The following is a 21,949-nucleotide window of genomic DNA, read 5'->3' on the forward strand; positions in this document are numbered from 1 at the left end:
TCAACAATCTTTTAATAATAATAACTATTTATGGATTTTTTAATTTGTAAATAACGCGGATAAAAATCAAATACAGAACATTAACATAAAAACTAAACAGTAGAAAATAAACTAAAATTACATAATTAACTTCATTTAAACAATCCAGGCTCATTATGGATACAAACCCCTGCATACACTTCTGCACATTGCGAAATACGTCCGGGCGGTAAATTTTTTTTGCAGTTTTTGTTTTCACGAATCCACCAGAGGCCGCTGTGTTTGCTTTTTCAGATCTCAAATTTCTCCCACAAGTGCCATTCACACCTACTGTTCTCACATAAATCCACCAGAGGCCGCTGTTGACTGACTTACTGACCGATCGGCTGATCCACCCTCCTCCTTCTTTAACCCCAACCGACAGTGTTTTCAAAAGCATCGATTGGCCCGCCCACCGCATTACCAAAGCCCAATTGACCTGCCCACTGCCTTCCCTAAACCTAACTGACAGTGTTTTCAAAAAAATTGATTGGCCCACCCACCGCTTTTCCTAAACCCAACAATAGTGTTTTTAAAAGTATCGATTGGCCAGCCCACCACCTTACTTATACCCAACTGACCCGCCTACTGCCTTCCCTAAACCCAACCGACAGTGTTTTCAAAAGCACCAATTGACCGCCCACTGCCTTACCTAAACCCAACCAATAGTGTTTTCAAAAGCACCAATTGACCCGCCCACTGCCTTCCCTAAACCCAACTGACGTGTTTTCAAAAGCACCAATTGACCCACCCACTGCCTTCCCTAAACCCAACCAATAGTGTTTTCAAAAGCACAGATTGACCCAATCACCCCTTCCCTAAACCCAATCAATAGTGTTTTCAAAAGCACAGATTGATCTGCCCACCCCCTTCCCTAAACCCAACCATTAGTGTTTTCAAAAGCACAGATTGACCCAATCCCCCTCTTCCCTTAACCCAACCGACAGTGTTTTCAAAAGCACCAATTGACCCAATCACCCCTTCCCTAAACCCAACCAATAGTGTTTTCAAAAGCACAGACTGACCCGCCCACCGCCTTCCTACAACCCAACCAACAGTGTTTTCAAAAGCACCAATTGAACCACCCACTGGCTTCCTTAAACCCAACCGATAGTGTTTTCAAAAGCACCAATTGACCCGCCCACCCCCTTCCCTAAACCCAACCGACAGTGTTTTCAAAAGCATCGATTGAACCGCCCACCACCTTCCCTAAACCCAACCGATAGTGTTTTCAAAAGCACCAATTGACCCGCCCACCCCCTTCCCTAAACCCAACCGACAGTGTTTTCAAAAGCACCAATTGAACCGCCCACTGCCTTCCCTAAACACAATTTACACTTTTACATTTTCCATTTACACTGGCCAGACCTTCAGCCATCAGTCTAAGATAATAATAATAATAACTGATTCTTGTACAGCGCCTTTAAAACTCAATTCTTAATTATTAGAATGCATTACACTTTAAAATACACGAATAGCAGAAAAAAAGATGTTCTGGCAACCTCATCACTGCAGAGATGGCAGAGTTTACTTACTTCCCTGAGTGAGTGCCAATGGCCACAACTGAGCCGCTGGGGTGGAAATCTGCACAGTGGCCATGCTCCTGAAAACACACACAAAACACATCAATACTGCTATATGTATTCTTTACCAATAATAAATCAATATTAAATCAAGACCATTTGATAAAATAATGCAACATGTTGACCACCTAATGTTTTGTTACAACAATTGTTTCAAAATGTTTTCTTATGTTGAGTAAATTGAAGTCACCTATGTAGTATCAGCAAGTAAATAACTGTGTGTTGTGAGAAGGGGAATCATGAGGACATTGCTGATGACCCGTTTAAAATGCTTAAACATCATCCAGAAGGAGTTTCAATCAGCAAGTAAAACACAGTTTGCTGTGAGGTTTAGGATAAGTAGATAGAAAATACAGTGTGTACAGAATAAAAACAATGGCAACTTATGGAATGTGTGTGGCGGCATGGTGGCTCAGTGGTCAGCACTGTCGCCTCACAGGAAGAAGGTAGCTGGTTTGAGTCCCAGCTGGACAAGTTGGCATTTCTGTGTGGTGTTTGCATGTTCTCGCCATGTTGGTGTGGGTTTCCACCGGGTGCTCCGGTTTACCCCACAGTGCAAACACATGTGCTATAGGGGAATAAACTAAATTGGCTGTAGTGTATGAGTGTTTGTGAATGTGAGAGTGTATGGGTGTTTCCCAGTACTGGGTTGCAGCTGGAAGGGCATCCGCTGTGTAAAACATATGCTGGAATAGTAGGCAATTCATTCCGCTGTGGCTACCTCTGATAAATGGGGGACTGAGCCAAAGGAAAATTAATGAATGGGTGTGTGTGTGTGTGTGTGTGTGTGTGAGAGAGAGAGAGAGAGAGAGAGAGAGAGTCTTACGTCCAGCAGTCTGGTCCACTCGAGCACGTGATCCACTGAGCTCCACAAACACACCTGTCTGTCCTGAGCACAGGTGAGGAACAGGTCCTTGAAGGGGTGTGTGGCCAAACCCCACAGCTCATCAGTGTGTCCCTGAAAACGCACACAAACAAACTGATACTGCAGTTTCAGCAAAAACACACACACATATGATAATGATGTGTATATATATATATATATATATATATATATAGTGACGTAGATCCTAGAGAGACGGAAGATTAAATGAGAAAATAGTGGGCGTGGCTTGTTTATTCTACTGCGAGCTGATTGGATGTAAAGTAGGCATTTCATTCAGAAAGAAGGTGGAAAAGAGTTTGAGGAGAGTTATTACAGCCTAACAGATTCCTCCTGCTCACCACTTCTGTGTGTTGTCAAAACCAACAGTTTTAAGGGCGTGGTTCAGTATGTTAGCCACACCCAATAACTCAGACTGACCTAATCTGAGAATTGAACTGAAAACAAACAGGTGCAAGTGCATTTTCAGATTTCTATTTTAGATCACAAGGGCATTTTTTCTTAACGACATGCATGGATGACTTGTTCAACACTAAACTACCAATGTGAGCTAACAAAATCAACATGGTTGATTAAATAGTTTTTAAGTTCATGTGCACTTTAAGATTAAGATCGATTGGTTTTCTATGCATTATTTGGTAACACTTTACAATAAGGTTCATTAGTTAATGCATTTACTAACATGAACTAATCATGAACAACACTTGTACAGCATTTATTAATCATAATTGAACATTCATGATAAGTTCATGTTAGTAAATGCATTAACTATTGAACCTTATTGTAAAGTGTTACCAAATAAGGTAACACTTTATAATAACTACACACTATAAATCATTAATTAAGCATTAGCAAATAGTGAATTCATTATCTGTTAAGCATTAACTCTACATTAATAAGCGTTAATAAGCTACAAATGCTCTATTCTTGACTTATAAGCACCTGTATAACGTGTTAAATAATTGTATTTTCATACTTAGCTAATGATTTATTTTTCATTACTAAATTAAGTATCGCAATATTTACAAACCAGTTGTAGTTGAGGGTTTTAGGATGATTCAGAATGAGTTAATAAATGATTAATAAACTATTGAAATCAACATTTATATATCTTATTAATCAAGCATATATTAATAGTTAACTAATATGTTAATAAATGCTTTATTAACTCAACTTCATGCAGTTTTGTGACCTAATCTAAAGTGAGGACTATTCATGCTTTATAAATGCCTTATAAATGACTATTAAAGGCTCAGAATCAAATGAACAATAATCTTTGCAATCTTTTCTAAAAAGAACAATTTTAATAAAGTTTAAACATTGCTGAATAACAGGAGTGTCAAAATACGACATAAAACTGGATAAAACAATATAGTAATTTAACAATATAATAAGATGCAATGTTTAAAATCTACAGTGATTTTATTTTAGATCAGGTTGCAAAGATTTATTTTTTATTTGAAATGAATGAATAGGACATTATGAAGGACGAATAAATGAATAGGAATGAATAATGTCATTCTTTTTGTTTATAATTTAACTGAGCCTTTATTTGTCTTTTATAAGGGATTTATAAAGCATGAATAGTCCTCACTTTAGATCAGGTCACAAAACTAGATGAAGTTGAGTTAATAAAGCATTTATTAACATGCATAGCCTGAATAATAAGACATATAAACGTTGATTTCAATAGTTTATTAATCATTTATTAACTCATTCAGAATGATCCTAAAACCCTCAACTACTCTTAAATACAAATGATTTGTAAATAATGCGATACTTCATTTAGTAATAAAAAATAAATCATTAACAAAGTATGAAAATTCAATTATTAAGCACATTTTAAATATGTTTGTAGGTCAAGAATAAAGCATTTGTAGCTGCAGTTATAAACTGCTTACTAACGCTTATTAATGTAGAGTTAATGCTTAATAAATAAGGAATTCACTAGATGCTAATGCTTAATAAATGATTTATAGTGTGTAGTTATTATAAAGTGGTACCCATTAGCAAATGCACCATGAGTTAACATGAACTAACAATGAACTACTGTATTTTCATTAACTAACATTGACTAACATGAACAAATACAGTAGGTAGTAGATGTATTGTTCATTGTTTGTTCATGTTAGTAAATGCATTAATTAACATTACCTAATGAAGCTTATTGTAAAGTGTGACGCATTATTTTGTGACAGAAAGTTTTGACGTTCTCTAAAGCCTCTCACACTGTTAAAGATGTGTTTTACCTGCACTTCCACCTGGAATCCGTCATTGAAGGTTCCTCTCAGGATGAAGTTGCGTGACGTTCCCACCAGAAACTGATCGCCTTTGCCCTCGGCCACCGCACGAATGGTGCCATACTGATCCGGGACCTGAAGGAAGGCAAACGCACATTATTTGGACCTGTACTTTATAACATTATATTTTCTTAAACTGCACTTTTAAAGCTAAAACAGTCATTAATTAGATGAAACTATTAAGTCAGTGCAAACCAGATAATGCTGCAGACTTTTATTTCAGTATAGACCCTTTTCACCAGACTGTTATGACACGGTGGCTGTCTGCGGTGCCCAGCTACGACTCAAGACACTGTTCATATCACAGAGTGCCAGATGATCTTTGGTTTCTATAATACTGGACTTATTTTTCTATGAAAGTTTGAGCTTTGATAGTGTTTAAACAAGAGAGAAAACTGTGAAAATGTAAATGCCTGTCTGAGAAAAGTGTATAAAGTGTGTAGTGAGGGGTTTTACAGCCTTAAAACATCTATAAAAACTGTAATAAAGCCGACTAAATCGCGGATTTCCCCTATGGCGGGTTATTTTTAAAACTCCCGCGATTAATATGGGATCACTGTACATGTTTTGCACATTGCTTAGATGTTTACATGCTATTATCTTCATAGTTAAGCTAATTACTAGGGGTGTAACAATATTGTAAATACTGTCATACCGCAATAGTAATTTTTTTCAATATTACCGTAAGCGCATGACTCAATAAAACTATATTTCTGAGAAAAGTTTGCTCAGGCGAATGAGGCGAACGGGAGGTAGCGGGAACTACAATTCCCATCAGCCTAGGCGTGGCCATCATCCTTTGCGGTCGGTTGTCACTAAAGATCCAGTAATGCGGAAATGGAGTGTGCTGCTGGTAGCGGGAAGAAAAAGAGCTGGAAATGATCGAACCTAAAGCGGGGTTTAAATTGGATGTGTGGAAGCATTTCGGTTTCTTTCTAAAAAGATACAAAAAAGGAGAAAAGGTGACAGACAAAGAAAAAAACAGTATGCAGGCACTGCCAGACTGTGGTGAAATATAAGTCGGGGAATACGACTAAAACAGTCATGGGGACTGCAGAACACAGCACACTTGTTAGATTGATGCAGACATTGACTTGTACCGCAAAGAGACCTCTATCTCACTCATGGCTTGTCCTCTCAAGTGGTGGAAAGACAATGCACAACGTCACCCACTGCTGTCAACCTTGGCTAAATCATATCTCTCTGTCCCAGAAACCTCAGTCCCAAATGAAAGGGGTTTATTTCTGTTGCAGGGGACATGCCCAGAGATCCCAGCTTTTACCAGATTATAGTTATATGATCATTTTCCTTAAAAAACCCATCTCTATCTAAGTGAGTGAGTGATTAAATGTTGAATGTGATGAGTTTTCAACAATACTAAATTAAAACTTTATTTTTTTTATATGGTTTTATAGTTTTTTGTTATTAAAATTGAAAAATTTAAGTTCCTGTTTGGAAACTTACAGATAGATGGTTAATTTGTATGTCATTGATATGTTCAGTGCTGAGGTAAATAAACACTTTTGCCACTTTTTTCGAGTCTTTTCATTAGTTGTGTTTTTCCTGTAAATTATTCAATAAATACCGTACCGTGCCATTCATACCGAGGTATTACCGTACCGTGAAATTCTGATACCGTTACATCCCTACTAATTACATTAACTAGAGTGTACATTTAATATAATGAACTGTACAAGTAGAATATAATGTACATGCAGTAACATGCACTCAGTAACACAATAGTAATTACAAAACATAAGTACATAATTACAGATCTGGCCCTCAACCAAACCCTCTAGCACTTTATTTTACATTCATCTTTCGCATGTACATACTGTTGTACAGTCAATAAATAAACAAGAAAATAACTAGGCACTGACGCTGAACCTGAATTTAACTCAATTATCTGCCTTATATAACACTGTACTTTCTTTTCCCTGCTGAAAAATCCAGCTTAAACCAGCCTAGGCTGGTTGGTTGGTTTTAGCTGGTCGACCAGGCTGGTTTTAGAGGGGTTTTGGCCACTTCCAGGCTGGTTTCCAGCCATTTCCAGCCTGGTCTTAGCTGGTCAGGCTGGAAAATGACCAGCAAAATCCAGCTTAAACCAGCTTGACCAGCCTGGTTTAAGCTGGATATAGCTGGTTTTGGCTGGACTCCCAGCTTGGCTAGGCTGGTCAAGCTGGTTTTAGCTGGTCATCTCCCAGCCTGACCAGCTAGGACCAGGCTGGAAATGGCTGGAAACCAGTCTGGAAGTGGCCAAAACCCCTCTAAAACCAGCCTGGTCGACCAGCTAAAACCAGCCAACCAGCTTAGGCTGGTTTAAGCTGGATTTTTCAGCAGAGTTGGTAGAGTTAACGACAAAATTGTTAGCCCTGCTGTGAAATTTGCATTATTTTTCAACTATTTCCCTTTAATGATTTGTTAAACACATTTCTAATCATAACAGTAACAATAGACTAATTTCTAATAACTGATTTATTTTATCTTTGACATGAGGACAGTAAATAATATCAGCCAATCAGTTATTTCTATATTATGCCGTTTAGCACATGCTAACACCAGTATGAGACTTTCATTACCTCGATGTCTCTCTCTGGGTGCAGGTCGTGGTCCCACAGGATGATCTTGTGGTCTTTCCCGCCGCCGGTGAGCAGAGTGCCGTTCCTCATCTGACACAGAGTGAAGACGCTGCCGTCGTGAGCCTTGATCTGCCGTGCGATCTGAAACGCTCCTGTGGGGATCAACACACAACACAAACGATTCAAGAACAATCCTCCTGACCGATGCACTTCATCTGCAAGACGCTTTAAAAAAAAAGCCAGTGAAAGAGAAGCTTGTGGACATGTTTGCCAAAAAGGCAGGGTGTGTGTGTGTGTGTGTGTGATGTCTACAGAAAGAAATACAAACCAAAAAGTACACAAAAAACATGTTCTGACATAATTAATTAATTGTGAGTTTGCATCACGCAATTCTGAGATTAAAAAGTCGAAATAACCTTTTTTTTATTCAGTTGGAGGGAACAGGCCTAAAAAAAAAAGGGGAAACACCAAAATAAATAAATATTTTAATCAAAATCCATGATGTTTCATGACTTGGGGGTGGGGGGGAAATTGAAGACAAAGAAATTGTCAGTAGACCTCCGAGACAGGATTGTCTGGAGGCACAAGGCTGGGGAAGGTTACAGAGAAATGTCTGCTGCTCTTAAAGTTCCAATGAGCACAGCGGCCTCCATCATCCGTAAGTGGAAGATGTTTGGAACCACCAGGACTATAGCTGGCCGGCCACCTAAGCTGAGTGATCGGGGGAGAAGGGCCTTAGTCAGGGAGACGGAAGCCACTTCCCGCCTGAAATTTGCCAAAAGGCATCTGAGGGACTCTCAGACCATAAGAAACTAAATTCTCTGGTCTGATGTGATTTGGAGTGAATGCCAGACATTACCTTAGGAGAAAAGCAGGCAGCGCTCATCACCAGGCTAAAAGCATCCCTACAGTGAAGCATGGTGGTGGCAGCATCATGCTGTGGGGATGTTTTTCATGGAAGACTAGTTAGGATAGAGGGAAAGATGAATGCAGCAATGCACAGAGACATCCTGAGTGAAGACCTGCACAAGAGTGCTCTTGACCTCAGACTGGGGCGACGGTTCATCTTCCAGCAGGACAATGACCCACAGCACACCGCCAATATATCAATGGAGCGGCTTCACAACAACTTCGTGAATGTCCTTGAGTGGCCCAGCCAGAGCCCAGACCTAAATCCTATTGAACATCTCTGGAGAGATCTGTTGTACACCGTCGCTTCCCATCCAACCTAATAGAGCTTGAGAGGTACTGCCAAGAGGAATGGGCAAAAAGACAGGTGTGCCATGCTTGTGGCATCACATTCAGAAAGACTTGAGGCTGTAATCGCTGCCAAAGGTGCATCAACAGAGTGTTGAGCAAAGCCTGTGAATACTGATGTACATCTGATTCTTCAGCTTTTTCACTTTTAATAAATTTGCAACAATTTCAGAAACTCTTTTTCCACATTGTCATTATGGGGGATTGTGTGGAGAATTTTAAGGAACTAAATTAATTTTTATCCATTTTGGAATAAGGCTGTAACATAAACAAATGTGGAAAAGTGAAGCGCTATTAATACTAATAGTAGTAATAATAGAGAATAATTTTTTCAACACATTTCTAATCATAATAGTTTCAACAACTCATTTCTAATAACTGATTTCTTTTCCCTTTGCCATGATGACAGCACATAATATCTGACTAGATATTTTTCAAGATGCTAGCATTCAGCTCAAAGTGACACTCCAGAAAACCCCAAATCTGTGAGATGTCTAGTTTATAGTCTACACAGTATGTACCCACAGATTAATAAACGTATTTAATCTCAATGTACTGTAACCTCTGCTCGTTAGGATCTCTCCACTGAGCGCAGTGAGCTATTTAAGTCCAGCAGGAGGCGCTGTGCCACAGGACTATCCTGAACACATTCGCACGGGTAAATAAAGGAGTGATAAATGATCAGGATCTGGCGCCGTTTCAGCCTGTGGTGCCGCCAATCCAGTTCCACAGCATGCCAGCGAAAACCATTACAACTCCAGGATCAACACTGAGAAAATAATCTGCCAACTTGTGCACACAGACAGCAGTGTGTGTGAGTGTGTGCGAACAGTTGCAGTCTCTCTCACACACACACACACACACACACACACACACACACACACACACACACACACACACACAAACACATACACACCGTGAGCTGTGGATCTCCTTCATGGGTTCTAGACATTTTTATTAATTAACTACTTAATTACAATTTATTTATTTATTTATTTATGTATTTATGTATTTATTTATTTATTTATTGATTTATTGATTTATTTATATATTTATTTATTTATTGATTTATTGATTTATTTATATATTTATTGATTTATTGATTTATTGATTGATTAATTGATTTATTGATTTATTTATTTATTGATTTATTTATTTTTTCATTCATTTTCTTTTCTGCTTAGTCCCTTTTATTAATCTGGAGTCGTCACAGTGGAATGAACCGCCAACTTATCCAGCACATTTTTACGCAGCGGATGCCCTTCCAGCCGCAACCCATCAATGGGAAACATCCACACACACCCAATTCACCTGTACCGCATGTCTTTGGACTGTGGGGGAAACCGAAGAACCCGGAAGAAACCCACGGGAACGCAGGGAGAACATGCAAACTCCACACAGAAATGCCAATTGACCCAGCCGAGGCTTAAACCAGCGACCTTCTTGCTGTGAGGCGACAGCACTACCTACTGCGCCACTGCATCGCCCTTATTTATTTATTTAAAGAAGAATAGCATATAACATATTACCGAGGAAAACAGTAGGCCTACAGATGTAGATTATATTCCTCATGGCAAAGTGACTTTAGCTGAATTACACAAACTCATGAGGGCACACATGTGCTGCAGCAGGTCAGATGTGAAGTTCAGCTCTTTTATTTGTTACCTTTACCGTAGTGTAGTAAATGTCACCCCCGTGTATTTCTCTACTGAAGCGAAACGCTATTCCTAACAGAATGGCAACTGTTAACTGTGCTTTTTGGTGGCATGTTCATGGTGATGAAATGAGAAATAAACAAAGATTTCCTTTCGGGGCCTGTGCAAAATCTTGATTTAAACTCATTCTTTTTCTAACTTTCTTTTAGAAGAAAGCAAGAAAATAAATAGTTTTATCAAACATAGCTAGTCAAGTTTCTTTATTCTCCTGTCTTTACTTTGAGCAGATTTTGATTAGTTTTGGTTTGAGCACATTCAGCAGAGCAGAGCAGATCAGCATGATCAGTCAACGCCACAGTGCTTTATCTGAGGAAATGCAGGTGATGATTAAAAACAATGGTAACAAATCAAATTCTGACTTTTTATTCTTGCAATTGCAGGTTTATTTCACACGATTGCAAATTGATTTCAAAATTGTGAGGTATAAGGTCAAGATTCTGACGTGCAATTGTGATTTTTATCTCTGAACTTTGACTTTATCTCACTCAATTGTGGCTTTTTTTTCTCTGAATTCTGATTGAATATCTCCTAAATTGTGACTTTCTCAAAATTCTGACCTTATTTCTAAGAATTGTGAGTTTACAGGGCTTTATGTAAAGGAAATGCATTTGCTTAGAGGAGAATTCTAACATACATTCATTCATTTTCCTTCAGCTTAGTCCCTGAACAACTGCTAAAAATCTGTGTGTGTGGTGCTGGTATTCACTACATTGTATTTTTTATTTATTTCTTTTTTGAAAATGGCTCATGAATCATGCAGAATTAAGTTTTTTGACAGTATTTTGTTTTTAAAAGGTTATTTTCAAATAAAAATGAACAGCAATGCAGGTGATGACTGAATAAAAATAAGGAGAATGTTAACAAATCAAATTCTGACCTTTTTCCTTGCAATTGCAGGTTTATTTCACACAATTGCGAATTTATTTTCAAAATAGTGAGATATGAAGTCAAGATTCCGACTTTACAACATGCAATTGTGCTTTTTTTTTCTCAGAACTTTGACTTTATCTCACTCAATTGTGGCTTTATTTTTCTGAATTCTGATTTTATATTACATAAAATTGTGACTTTCTTAAAATTCTGACCTTATTTCTAAGAATTGTGAGTTTACAGGGCTTTATGTAACGGAAATGCATTTGCTTAGAGGAGAATTTTAACATACATTTATTTTCCTTCAGCTTAGTTCTTGACTATATGCATAAAATCTGTGTGTGTGGTCCTGGAATTCACTACACTGTGGGGACCTTCGAGTATCGTAATTAGTGCTGTCAAAAAAAACTAATTAATTCACCTTTTTTCGAAAATGAATCGCAATTAATCACATTTAAAATACTGAAACTTGTAATTTTGGCTATTCAAATGTAAAATTAATGTAAACGCAAGACAAAAACTATTTAAATTCAAAATATTATTGTTTATTAGAATTTTTGTTTAAGTTGTAACACAAATTTCTTCATGTAAACAACATACCCACAATAAACCGTCAAGATCCTGGCTTGACAGCCATATTTATTACAGAAATAAAAACACAGGCATGTTAACGCCATTTGAATTTCCAAACAATCAACACCAATTAAGAAAACATTGATTTCCAAGTTGGATTCTAAGTGGACTGCTAAAAATGCCAAAATACAGGCATTGCAGATATGGAAAATTATAATAATAATAATAAAGTATTGAATACAAGCAATTGCACTCATTGTTGGGAGATAGACGATATAGTTTATACAGTATATAAACAATAAAAATCTATAGAGTGTCCCCACAATTCTCATAAACAAACTTGTGCGTGTGACCCTGGTGCTCATTAACTATAGTGTGACCGTGTGGGGATCAAATGTCCTCTCAAGTATGGTAACACCAGTCATTTTTGACCTTCCATGAGGAAAAGGGCTCGTAAATCCCACAGAATGAAGTATTTTGACAATGTAAAAGTGCAGATTGTTTCCTGTGAAGTTTGGTATAGGGTTAAGGTTGAGGGAAGAAGACAGAATATACACTCTGCATAGAATAAACAGCATCATGTCTATGGGAAGTCCCTTATGAAAACTCAATGTGTGTGTGTACCTTTGGGGCCTTTGCCTGGTGCTGGTTCAGCAGTGCTGCGGGTCCATATCAGCATGATTCCTCCTGAATCCCCGGTCAGGATGTCTCCATTATTGAGGAAGGCCAAACATTGCACAAACTTAGGCTTCTCGTATTTCTGTCACAGAAACGCAAGATAAAAAAAAATGTGAATTGGAAGTTTAATGAACTCGACACTTGCTTGCTGAAGCTCAAAATACGATCAAAATAATATCAAAACGGACTTAAATGACCATTGCATTGATTGCCCACCTTCCAGCCAATCAGAATCGAGAATTTCAACAGATCTTGAAATAAACAGCATTAAACTGTGTGCTCTTACACCAAAGATGCCTTGTTTACGGGCGAGCGAAGAGCCGCTCCAGGTCCAGAAGAAGATATGAGATTTCCCACAAGTGACAATGGTGTTGGCATCAGTCGGGTGAAACTCCACTGCCAAGACCACTTCATTGGTGGTCTATAAAAAACCCATTACACAATAAATTAGACAAAGCAAAACTGAAAACGGGTTGAAATGGAGCAGACGTGGCAAAACAACATGACAGAACAAGGCGGCAGCAAACTGAAAAGAGATAAGAAATGTAAAAGAAAGGATAGGAAGAAAATAAGATGAGAGGAATGATATGGGAAAAGAAAGGAACAAAGGAAGGGAGATGATAAGAGAGGATGAGGAAGTGGTGAACGTACCTTAATCTCTGCGATTTTCGATTTCTTCTGCCAGTCCCATACGGTGAGCATGTGTTCATTCGAGTCGTCAATCACACTGAGATGAGTACCTGAGTCCTACACACACACACACATACGCACGCACGCACACACACACACACACACACACACACACACACACACACACACACACACACACACACACACACACACACACACACACACACACACACACACACACACACACACGCATCATGTTTAAGAATGTATCTCAGCCTAGGTTTACTGGAGATACACTACCTGACAAAAGTCTTGTTGTCTATCTCAGTTGTAAGAGCAACAAAATAATAACTTGACTTCTAATCATTTGGAAAAGTGTCAGAAGGTGGGTTTTTTCTGATGAACCCTCAGTTGAACTGCATACCAATCATCACAAATACAGCAAAAGACCTACTGGAACCAGCATGGAGCCAAGATTGTGACAGAAATCAGTCAAAGGACTCCCAGGGCGACATTGCAGGACTCCCAGAGTTCATCAAGATTCGTTGGATTCACCTTCAATGCCTCCTCCTCCATCTGAACCCAGACATGCTCAATAATGTTCATGTCTGGTGACTGGGCTGGCCAATCCTGGAGCACCTTCTGTACTTTCAGGAGCTTTGATGTGGAGGCTGAAGTATGAGAAGGAGCGCTATCCTGCTGGAGAATTGTCCCTCTCCTGTGGTTTGTAATGTAATGGGCAGCACAAATGTCTTGACACGACAAACTGTTGATGTTGCTGTCCACTCTGCAGATCTCTCACACGCCCCCATACTGAATGTAGACCCCATACCATGATTTCTCTCTCACCAAACTTAGAATCTTGGGTCCATGTGGCTTCCAGTAGGTCTCCTGCAGTATTTGTGATGCAGTTCAACAGATGATTCATGGGAAAAATCCACCCTCAATCCACCCTTTTTTAAATGATCAACTCGAAGTCAAGGTATTATTTGTTGCTAGAGATTGACAATAAGACCTTTGTCAGGTAATGTGCTTATTTTACTTAAAAAAAAATACTTACTTGACTTAAAGATTGTGTCTCGTTGAGTAATTTTTAAATCAAGAAACATTTTCAGGACAAGACAAAAATATAGTCTTGTTTTTAGAAATGATAAGTAAAAGCAAAGGTGAGTTTTTCCTTAAAACAAGCTAAATATTCTGCCCATAGGTCAGGCATGAAAAATCTCGTTTTGCCTTTGGAGCTGTTGTGAATTTCTCTCTCTGGCTCACGGCACAAAAACTGCTGTGAAATTCTAAGACGAGCCAAAATACCAGGGAAAACTCTCGGGCATCTTCAAAGCGGAATCCTTTAATAAGAAGAACTCCGCATTGCTGTGGCGTCATCGAAAGAACTCTGAACTAGTACAGCAGACACTCAGTTTAAATACATTTTTACAGACATTGTTACATGTAGGTGGGGACAGTCTAAAACAAAGCATGCAAATTAAATGTTGTTGTCGGCAGGGTAAATTGCCTTTCCAGCCCCGATCTCATCAGCATACAACTACCCATTCATGATACATTTTAGCATGAAAACAAAGTGTGCAAATGATGTTCTGGACACAGAACCCATTCAACAAGTTGACCGGCTTGACCATTTGTTTGACAATAGACACAGCTGTGCTGTGAAACTGGCAATTTACATTACTTTGAAACAGTCAGGGCTCAGGAAACCGAGACATTTTAAGGTCTGTCACACCCCAAAAACCAAAGAAAAAAACTTATTAGTTATATATAGATTATTGCTAATTTGAAACTAGATTATATAAATTTATATTCCCACAAAATATGATTATTTTTATCCCCCCATGGCAGATTGTTTTGCTTTGTTTTAAGGAAAAACTCACTTTGTTTTGATGCATTATTTCAGAAAACAATGCAATATTTTCCTGATAGCTCCTTGATTTAACAATTTTTAGATATTTGGACTTGAAATAAGACAAAAACTCTAAGCGAAACTCAAAATACTTGAACAACCCTAGTTGATGCAGATGCTGGAAATGTGCATTGAACATGAGAACGCTGAAGTCAAACTCACGGCTTTGGAGAAAGCGAGGGACCCGACTCCTCTCTCGAAGGTGCCGAGGCCGATGATCTGCTGTGTGGACAGACTGACAGAGTCCCAGATCCTCACATGTGGCTGCAGCGGCTGAAAGATGACACACAGACAGAAATATCACTGCACATTCATGTCTTTCACATTCAACTCCACAACATACTCCAACATTAGCATCAAAATGCAGCAGCTCAGAACACAAGAGATTTGTGGAGTCACTGTGTAGTTTAAACCGCCCCATTATGGATTATAAAAGGTTTATACTTTGGTTGTACAACGAGTTGTCTTGGAAAATTCTCTTGAAATGAAATGCTTACACAGTCACAAGCCTTAAAACCACATACAAATGTTTTCACTTTATTATGGTTAAAGTGCCTAAAAGAAAGAAGCCTAAAGTGGCTTTCACACTGGACACGGAACGCGCTGTGCTATAACTATAAAACTACTGTAGTTCATTTTAAGACATGATGACAACCAAACGGAAAAAATAATACAAATGCAAAGTGTTATTTTGGTCCTGCATGCATATCAGTCTGTTGTTGGGCACTCCCAAAACCAAAACCTGAGCCTTATTCATTCATTTTCTTTCTGTGTAGTCCCTTTATTCTTCGCCACAGCGGAATAAACCGCCAACTTACCTAGCCAACCTGGGCTCATTGTGGAAACGTAGCCCTGCGGACGTTTCTGCGGACCGCGAGATACGTCCTGGGAGGTACGTATTCGAGCGGTCTTTGTTTTCGCGGATCTGCGAGAGGCCGCTGTGCACGCTTATTCGCGTCTCGGGCGCCTCTCGGGAGCTCGCGCCGTTCGCGCCCACGCTGTTCTCGCGCGAAAAGCTGCCGCACTCCTCTTCCTCCTTCTCCTCCTCCTCCTTCCCTAAACCCAAGCGACGGTTTGCAAAAAAAAAAAAAAAAGCAAAAGCCCTCGTCTTCGATTTCGACCGCGTTTTCGGATCCCGCCGCGTTTTCGCCCTTATTTTTCGGATTCTGTTTTTCATCTTACCTGATTTCTGGAAACGCTGTTCCCCGGACTCGATCCCGGTCGTCGTCCCCGCGGCCGGCTCCTCCTCCTCCGGGGCCTCCGCTCCGCTGACGTAACGCTGTGAGCTAAGCGGACTTACTGGTTGCATCGGGAAAGCCCTCCACTTGGAGGCGAGCCGTCAGACGGCGAGCGCGAAGAGGAGGAGTGGAGCGGTGCCACACCGGCCCGCAGCGTTCGCTCGAAAAAAACTAAACGCGGCTGTACGTACCTCCGGCCACGTAAATGGCGGTCTCCAGAAACGTCCGCGGGGCTACGTTTTGTGCACAGTTTATGAGTTTAAATTAGTTAGAGCGTTGTAAATACTCGCGATCGCCTCCCTCGCGACAGAGCGCATATGAGGTAAATGACGTCAGTAATTATGACCGGTTATGATTATTATTTTTGCTTGTATTCAATTATTATATATAACCGGTTATGATTATTACTAAACCATACCGAATTGTCCGCGGGGCTACGTTTCCAAAATAAGCTTGGGTTGTACCCAGCATATGTTTTACACAGCTGATGCACTTCCAATACTGGAAAACACCCACACACTTCAACATACACACTCATACACTAGGGCCAATTTAGTTTATTCAATTTACCTACATCACTGTGGGACAGTGAGGGAAACCGCAGCGCACGGGGGAAACCCACGCAGACTTCACACAGAAATGGCAACTGACCCAGCCAGGACTCGAACCAATGAACTTCTTATGAACCACTCAGCCACCGTGTCGCCCAATATGGCCATTTATAAACACATAATAGGAGCACTTTAACACAAGAAAACTGATCCTCAGAAAACTCGCCAGCTAAAAGTGTTGGTAACACTTCATAGTCACAATTCATCCAGTTTAAACAAACCATTACTGAACATTATCTTAATACACTACCAATTAGCTGTTTATTAATAGTATATTTAGGGTTTGTAAGAAAAGATCATACTTTATAAGCGCAAATAAACAGTTAATTTCTTAATAACCGGCAGGTATAAGCCAGTAGTGAATGGTGTGAAGTGTTCAACTAAAGTGTTTGTTTTTGTACTTTCTAGATGTTCTGTTTGTCTTCAATGTTTGTTTGCTAAAGCAGAATAGAAACTAGCCAGCTATTCCAGTTCTGCTCTCTTAATTTGCAAACCCAAGCACAAAAGATGGAATGCAATATTTGTAGCGTAGCTCCTCGGACGGAAAGAAACGCTTTGAGAAAATCGACTTCCTCAGGAGCGAGAGAAAATAGCAGTCAATGGAGGAACAATATCATGTCAATGCAGTTATGAGATTATGAATGCGGAAAGACAGACAACAATTTAATTTTTAAAAGCATTTTTGACATGCCTAGAGAAACATTCTTGTCAAAGTGAGAAAGATTTACCCTCCCGTGAATTAATTTCTGTCAAATAATATGATGTTTAACAGAGGGAGAATTGTTCACAGTATTTCCTATATATTTTTTTTCTTCTGGAGAGTCTTACTGCTTTTATTTCGGCTAGAATGAAAGCAGTTTTTAATTGTTTTAAAGTCATTTTAAGGTCAATATTTAAAGGTGTGAACCTATACTGGTCTCACGGTTCGGTTACGATTATCATGCCTTCGTTTCGGTTCAATTCGATATCTCGGTGCATCGACGATGCTTTCCATATACAGTATTATATTTTAGGGGCGAGGCCATAACATGCTGTCTGTATAAACACACAAACACACAGCACCACACTGTCTCTCATTCAAACACATACACAAACATAGACAGCAACAAACAAACACACACATACACACACACACTTAAGCCCTCGCAACAGGGAGAGCTCGAGCTGAGCGGAGCAGAAAAACGAAAAAAAGAAGCACTTTTCCGACGGTCCCTTACTGACCTCCTCTCAGCGTGAGCTCTCTCGGCTAAACACATATTGCGAGGGTTTAAACAGAGCAGTGCTCATAATGTCGGGCGAAAAAAAAGAAAGACAGCTGTGAAACATAACCAGCTTTGTCTTTTTGTAGGAAACACACTTCAGATCTTTTTAGGGTAAGAGTTTTTTGAGTTATTGCCATCTGTAACTGAATGTGTGTCAGAAATATCGTAAACAAAATCAACTGAACCGCGCTCATATCTGGCACGCCCCTGGATATACAGCGCCCTAAGCATTTACCTATGGTACCTATGGGCCGGCCCTGAGTTTGCTCCTGAGTGTTATAAATACTCGCGCTCACCTCCCTCGCGACAGAGCGCATAGGAGATAAATGACGTCAGTACATAATAACTGGTTAAGATTATTACTGAACCGATACCGAATTGTCTGCGTCTGCATCGCGGTGCAATGAAGAAACAATTAATTTTGACACCCCTATCAATATTATTATCCCCCTTAAGCAATATTTGTTTAGTATTGATGCACTGATTACCCTAACTTTACCCTAATTAACCTAGTTAAGCCTTTAAATGTCACTTTAAGCTGTATACTAGTGTCTTGAAGAATATCTAGTCTAATATTATGTGCTGTCATCATGGCAAAGAGATCAGTTATATATGATTGTTTCATGATTAAGAAACATTTCTCATTCTAATATAAGAGTTTTATGGCTCAAACTCACCCTGCCGTCTTTATCCACTCCTGCAATTTGTCCTGTGGCGATGCGGATCTTATCCGGGTGAACAGCGAGGCTACAGGAGAAAAAGCACAGAGACACTGCTGAAACCTCACTGCTTTCATCATCTGTTTGTAACAAAGTACATCTATGGTAAACACTGCCCATCAAACTGATGCTTATCAGCTTAAATTTTCTTCAAGTAAACAAAGAGAAAACTGAAGTCATTGTGTTTGGGAACAGAGATGAGGTTCTCAAGGTAAATGCGTACCTTGGCACTAAAGGTCAAACAACAAAAAATAAGGTCAAGAATCTTGGTGTGCCTCTGGAGTCAGATCTGAGTTTCAATAGTCATGTCAAAGCAGTCAGTAAATCAGCATACTATCATCTCAAAAACATAGCAAGAATCAGATGCTTTGTTTCCAGTGAAGACTTAGAGAAACGTGTTCATGCTTTTATCAGCAGCAGGGTGGATTACTGTAATGGACTCCTCACTGGCCTTCCCAAAAGGACAGTCAGACAGTTGCAGCTCATCCTGAACGCTGCAGCCAGAATTATGACCAGAACCAGTAAATCAGAGCACATCACACCTGTCCTCATGTCTTTACACTGGCTGCCAGTTACATTCAGAATACATTTTAAAGTATTATTACTGGTTTATAAATCACTAAATGGCCTAGGACCTCAATACATTACAGATATGCTCACTGAATACAAACCTAACAGATCACTCAGATCTTTAGGATCATATAAACTAGAAGTTCCAAGAGTTCAGTCAAAGCAGGGTGAATCAGCTTTCAGCCACTATGCCCCTCGCTTCTGGAATCAGCTTCCAGAAATGATCAGATGTGCTCCAACATTAGGCACATTCACATCAAGACTGAAAACACATCTGTTTAGCTGTGCCTTTACTGAATGAGCACTGTGCTGCGTCCGACAGATTGCACTAGTATGTTTTTCTCTTCATCTTCATTCTTTTATATCACATTTTAACCGTTTTTATTCTTTTTTTTAATCATTTTTATTATTTGTTTTTATTTTTATTTTACCTGTTTCTTTTATTCTTGTTAATGTAAAGCACTTTGAATTGCCACTGTGTATAAATGTGCTATACAAATAAACTTGCCTTGCCTTGCCTTATCGGCCAATGCAGACCTTCAGTAGCCCCTTTCACACATACAGACCTTTCCGGAAAATTGCCGGCAATTTTCCAGAAAGGTTGTATGTGTGAACAGGTCCTTTTTGAAAATACCGGTAAATTCGTTCTGGCTATTTTCCGGAAAGAGAAGTTGTAACATTACCGGCAATTTGCCGGAATGCTGCGCTGTGTGAATGCAGAAGGAAGATTCCCATAATAAGCGCGTGCACGTCTAGAACGCGCTGACGTGAGACGTCTGCTTTAGCCAATCACAACAGTCAGACGCATTTACCTCCGCGCGGTTTGTGAGGATAAAAGCCTTTGAATATTTTTCCAGACACATTTAGCTGCTAGAAGTTAGTCAGATCACGTTTATATGTTCTTCTTAATGCCAACTGTGTAAATAATCATCGATGAGATGCTTATGATAAGCCGTTGTTTGTTTACCTTCAAGCTTTGCGTGCGCCTATGAGTGCCAGCACACGCACATATTATGAACATCTCGACATGAGAAAGTGATCCTGCGAAAGTTGTTCACAATATTGATCATCCACAGAGTTTGTAATTTAGTCAAATGTTTACAAACACAAGCGCAGCCGTTTAAAGCTCATTTGTGGTGAATGATGTCAGAATTTACCGGTATTTTGGAATGGATGTGTGAACGCTCTTTTCCGGAAAATTTCCGTAACATCCTCGCCTGTGTGAACAGCGTTTTTTTCAATATACCGGTAAAGTCTTTACGGAAATTTTCCAGATATTTACCGGTATCACTGTGTGAAAGGGGCTAGTGACTCTTTAATGGCCAGTTTCCACTGAGTGGTTCTGTATGAATGAAATGTACTCTGAGAATCGTACTTAGCATGTATTTCCAATCAGTCTGTGCTGGATTCTGTCTTGTAGTTGCAGCAGTCGCTAAAATCATTATTATATGTATATGTAAATAACAATTTTTTTAATTGATGGTCTCGATGTTATGACAGTGTAAAGTGTCTATTTGAAGACAAAAACACAGCTGAAACCAAATTATTTGCCCTCGTGTAAAGTTAAAATTTTTCTAAAGTACTGGGTTGCAGCTAGAGGGGCATTCGCTGTGTAATAACATATACTGGATAAGTTGGCGGTTCATTCCGCTGTGGCAACGCCTGATTAATAAATGGACTAAGCTGAAAAGAAAATGAATGAATGTATTTCCGGGGGAGGCAGTGGCGCAGTAGGTAGTGCTGTCGCCTCACAGCAAGAAGGTCGCTGGTTCGAGACTCGGCTCAGCTGGCGTTTCTGTGTGGAGTTTGCATGTTCTCCCTGCATTCGCGTGGGTTTCCCTCAGGGTGCTCTGGTTTCACCCACAGTCCAAAGACATGCGGTACAGGTGAATTGGGTAAGCTAAATTGTCCGTAGTGTATGACTGTGAGTGTGTGGATGTTTCCCAGAGATGGGTTGCGGCTGGAAGGGCATCCGCTGTGTAAAAACTTGCTGGATAAATTAATAAACTGAATGGCCAGTCTGATCCCCTGAAGCATCTTTATCATATCAGCTCATTTGTTTCGCCTCATTTCCATTTTGTGAGCCTCAGGAAAACTGAACTAAGCAGTCATTCACAAAGACAACCATGCATGAGGAAAAACAGGCAACCGACTAGCTGTTATTTGCCTGAACAACAGTATTTTTCCACAAGTCTCACCATTTGACGCAGTCGGTGTGCCCCACATAGTGGCGCTGGGTCCGCTCCTCATAGTTGAAGAGCACAACTACTGAGGCGATGAAGTACACGATCTCTCCAGTCGGCAGCAAGTATACGTTTGCACGACAGTCACGTCCCCTGTAGCCGTATCTACACTCTGAGTCAAGGAGGATACGAGGACACACTCATACAGTAAACACACACACATACAGTTGAAGTCAAACTTATTACCCCCGTCTGTGAATTTTGTTTTCTGTTTCTAATATTTCCCAAATGATGTTTAATTTCTCACAGTATTTCCTATAATGTTTCTTCTTATTTGTTTTATTTCGGCTAAAATGAAAGAGGTT

The 21,949-nt window shown here is 39.6% G+C and overlaps 3 protein-coding genes across 20 annotated transcripts in view; all 3 read right to left on the bottom strand.

Annotated features, from left to right (window-relative positions):
• The window catches only part of fbxo9 (F-box protein 9), an 884,197-nt gene that overhangs the window by 496,346 nt on the left and 365,902 nt on the right, over positions 1-21,949 (bottom strand). The window lies entirely within an intron of this gene.
• The window catches only part of eml4 (EMAP like 4), a 127,086-nt gene that overhangs the window by 7,892 nt on the left and 97,245 nt on the right, over positions 1-21,949 (bottom strand). For 15 of the 18 annotated variants that reach the window (XR_012389083.1, XR_012389082.1, XR_012389080.1 and 12 more), the window contains 10 exons: positions 21,600-21,749; positions 18,790-18,859; positions 15,164-15,274; positions 13,108-13,203; positions 12,743-12,877; positions 12,403-12,538; positions 7,364-7,515; positions 4,734-4,859; positions 2,428-2,559; positions 1,554-1,621 (listed from right to left, as the gene is read on the bottom strand). Coding sequence is in view for 10 of the 18 variants with exons in the window: in XM_073920523.1 (XP_073776624.1) it covers positions 1,554-1,621; positions 2,428-2,559; positions 4,734-4,859; positions 7,364-7,515; positions 12,403-12,538; positions 12,743-12,877; positions 13,108-13,203; positions 15,164-15,274; positions 18,790-18,859; positions 21,600-21,749 (1,176 nt within the window). In the remaining 8 variants the exon portion in view is untranslated. Of the gene's footprint in view, positions 1-1,553; positions 1,622-2,427; positions 2,560-4,733; positions 4,860-7,363; positions 7,516-12,402; positions 12,539-12,742; positions 12,878-13,107; positions 13,204-14,146; positions 14,482-15,163; positions 15,275-18,789; positions 18,970-20,692; positions 21,431-21,599; positions 21,750-21,949 lie in introns of those variants that run through there. The other 3 variants (XR_012389085.1, XM_073920526.1, XM_073920525.1) reach the window with 2 other exon arrangements.
• The window catches only part of pkdcca (protein kinase domain containing, cytoplasmic a), a 259,947-nt gene continuing 244,339 nt past the window's right edge, over positions 6,342-21,949 (bottom strand). Inside the window, exon 8 of the mRNA XM_073919613.1 lies at positions 6,342-6,433. The gene's annotated coding sequence lies outside the window, so the exon portion shown is untranslated. The remainder of the gene's footprint in view (positions 6,434-21,949) is intronic.

Source organism: Danio rerio, chromosome 13 (genome assembly GCF_049306965.1).
Source record: "Danio rerio strain Tuebingen ecotype United States chromosome 13, GRCz12tu, whole genome shotgun sequence".
Taxonomy (NCBI): domain Eukaryota; kingdom Metazoa; phylum Chordata; class Actinopteri; order Cypriniformes; family Danionidae; genus Danio; species Danio rerio.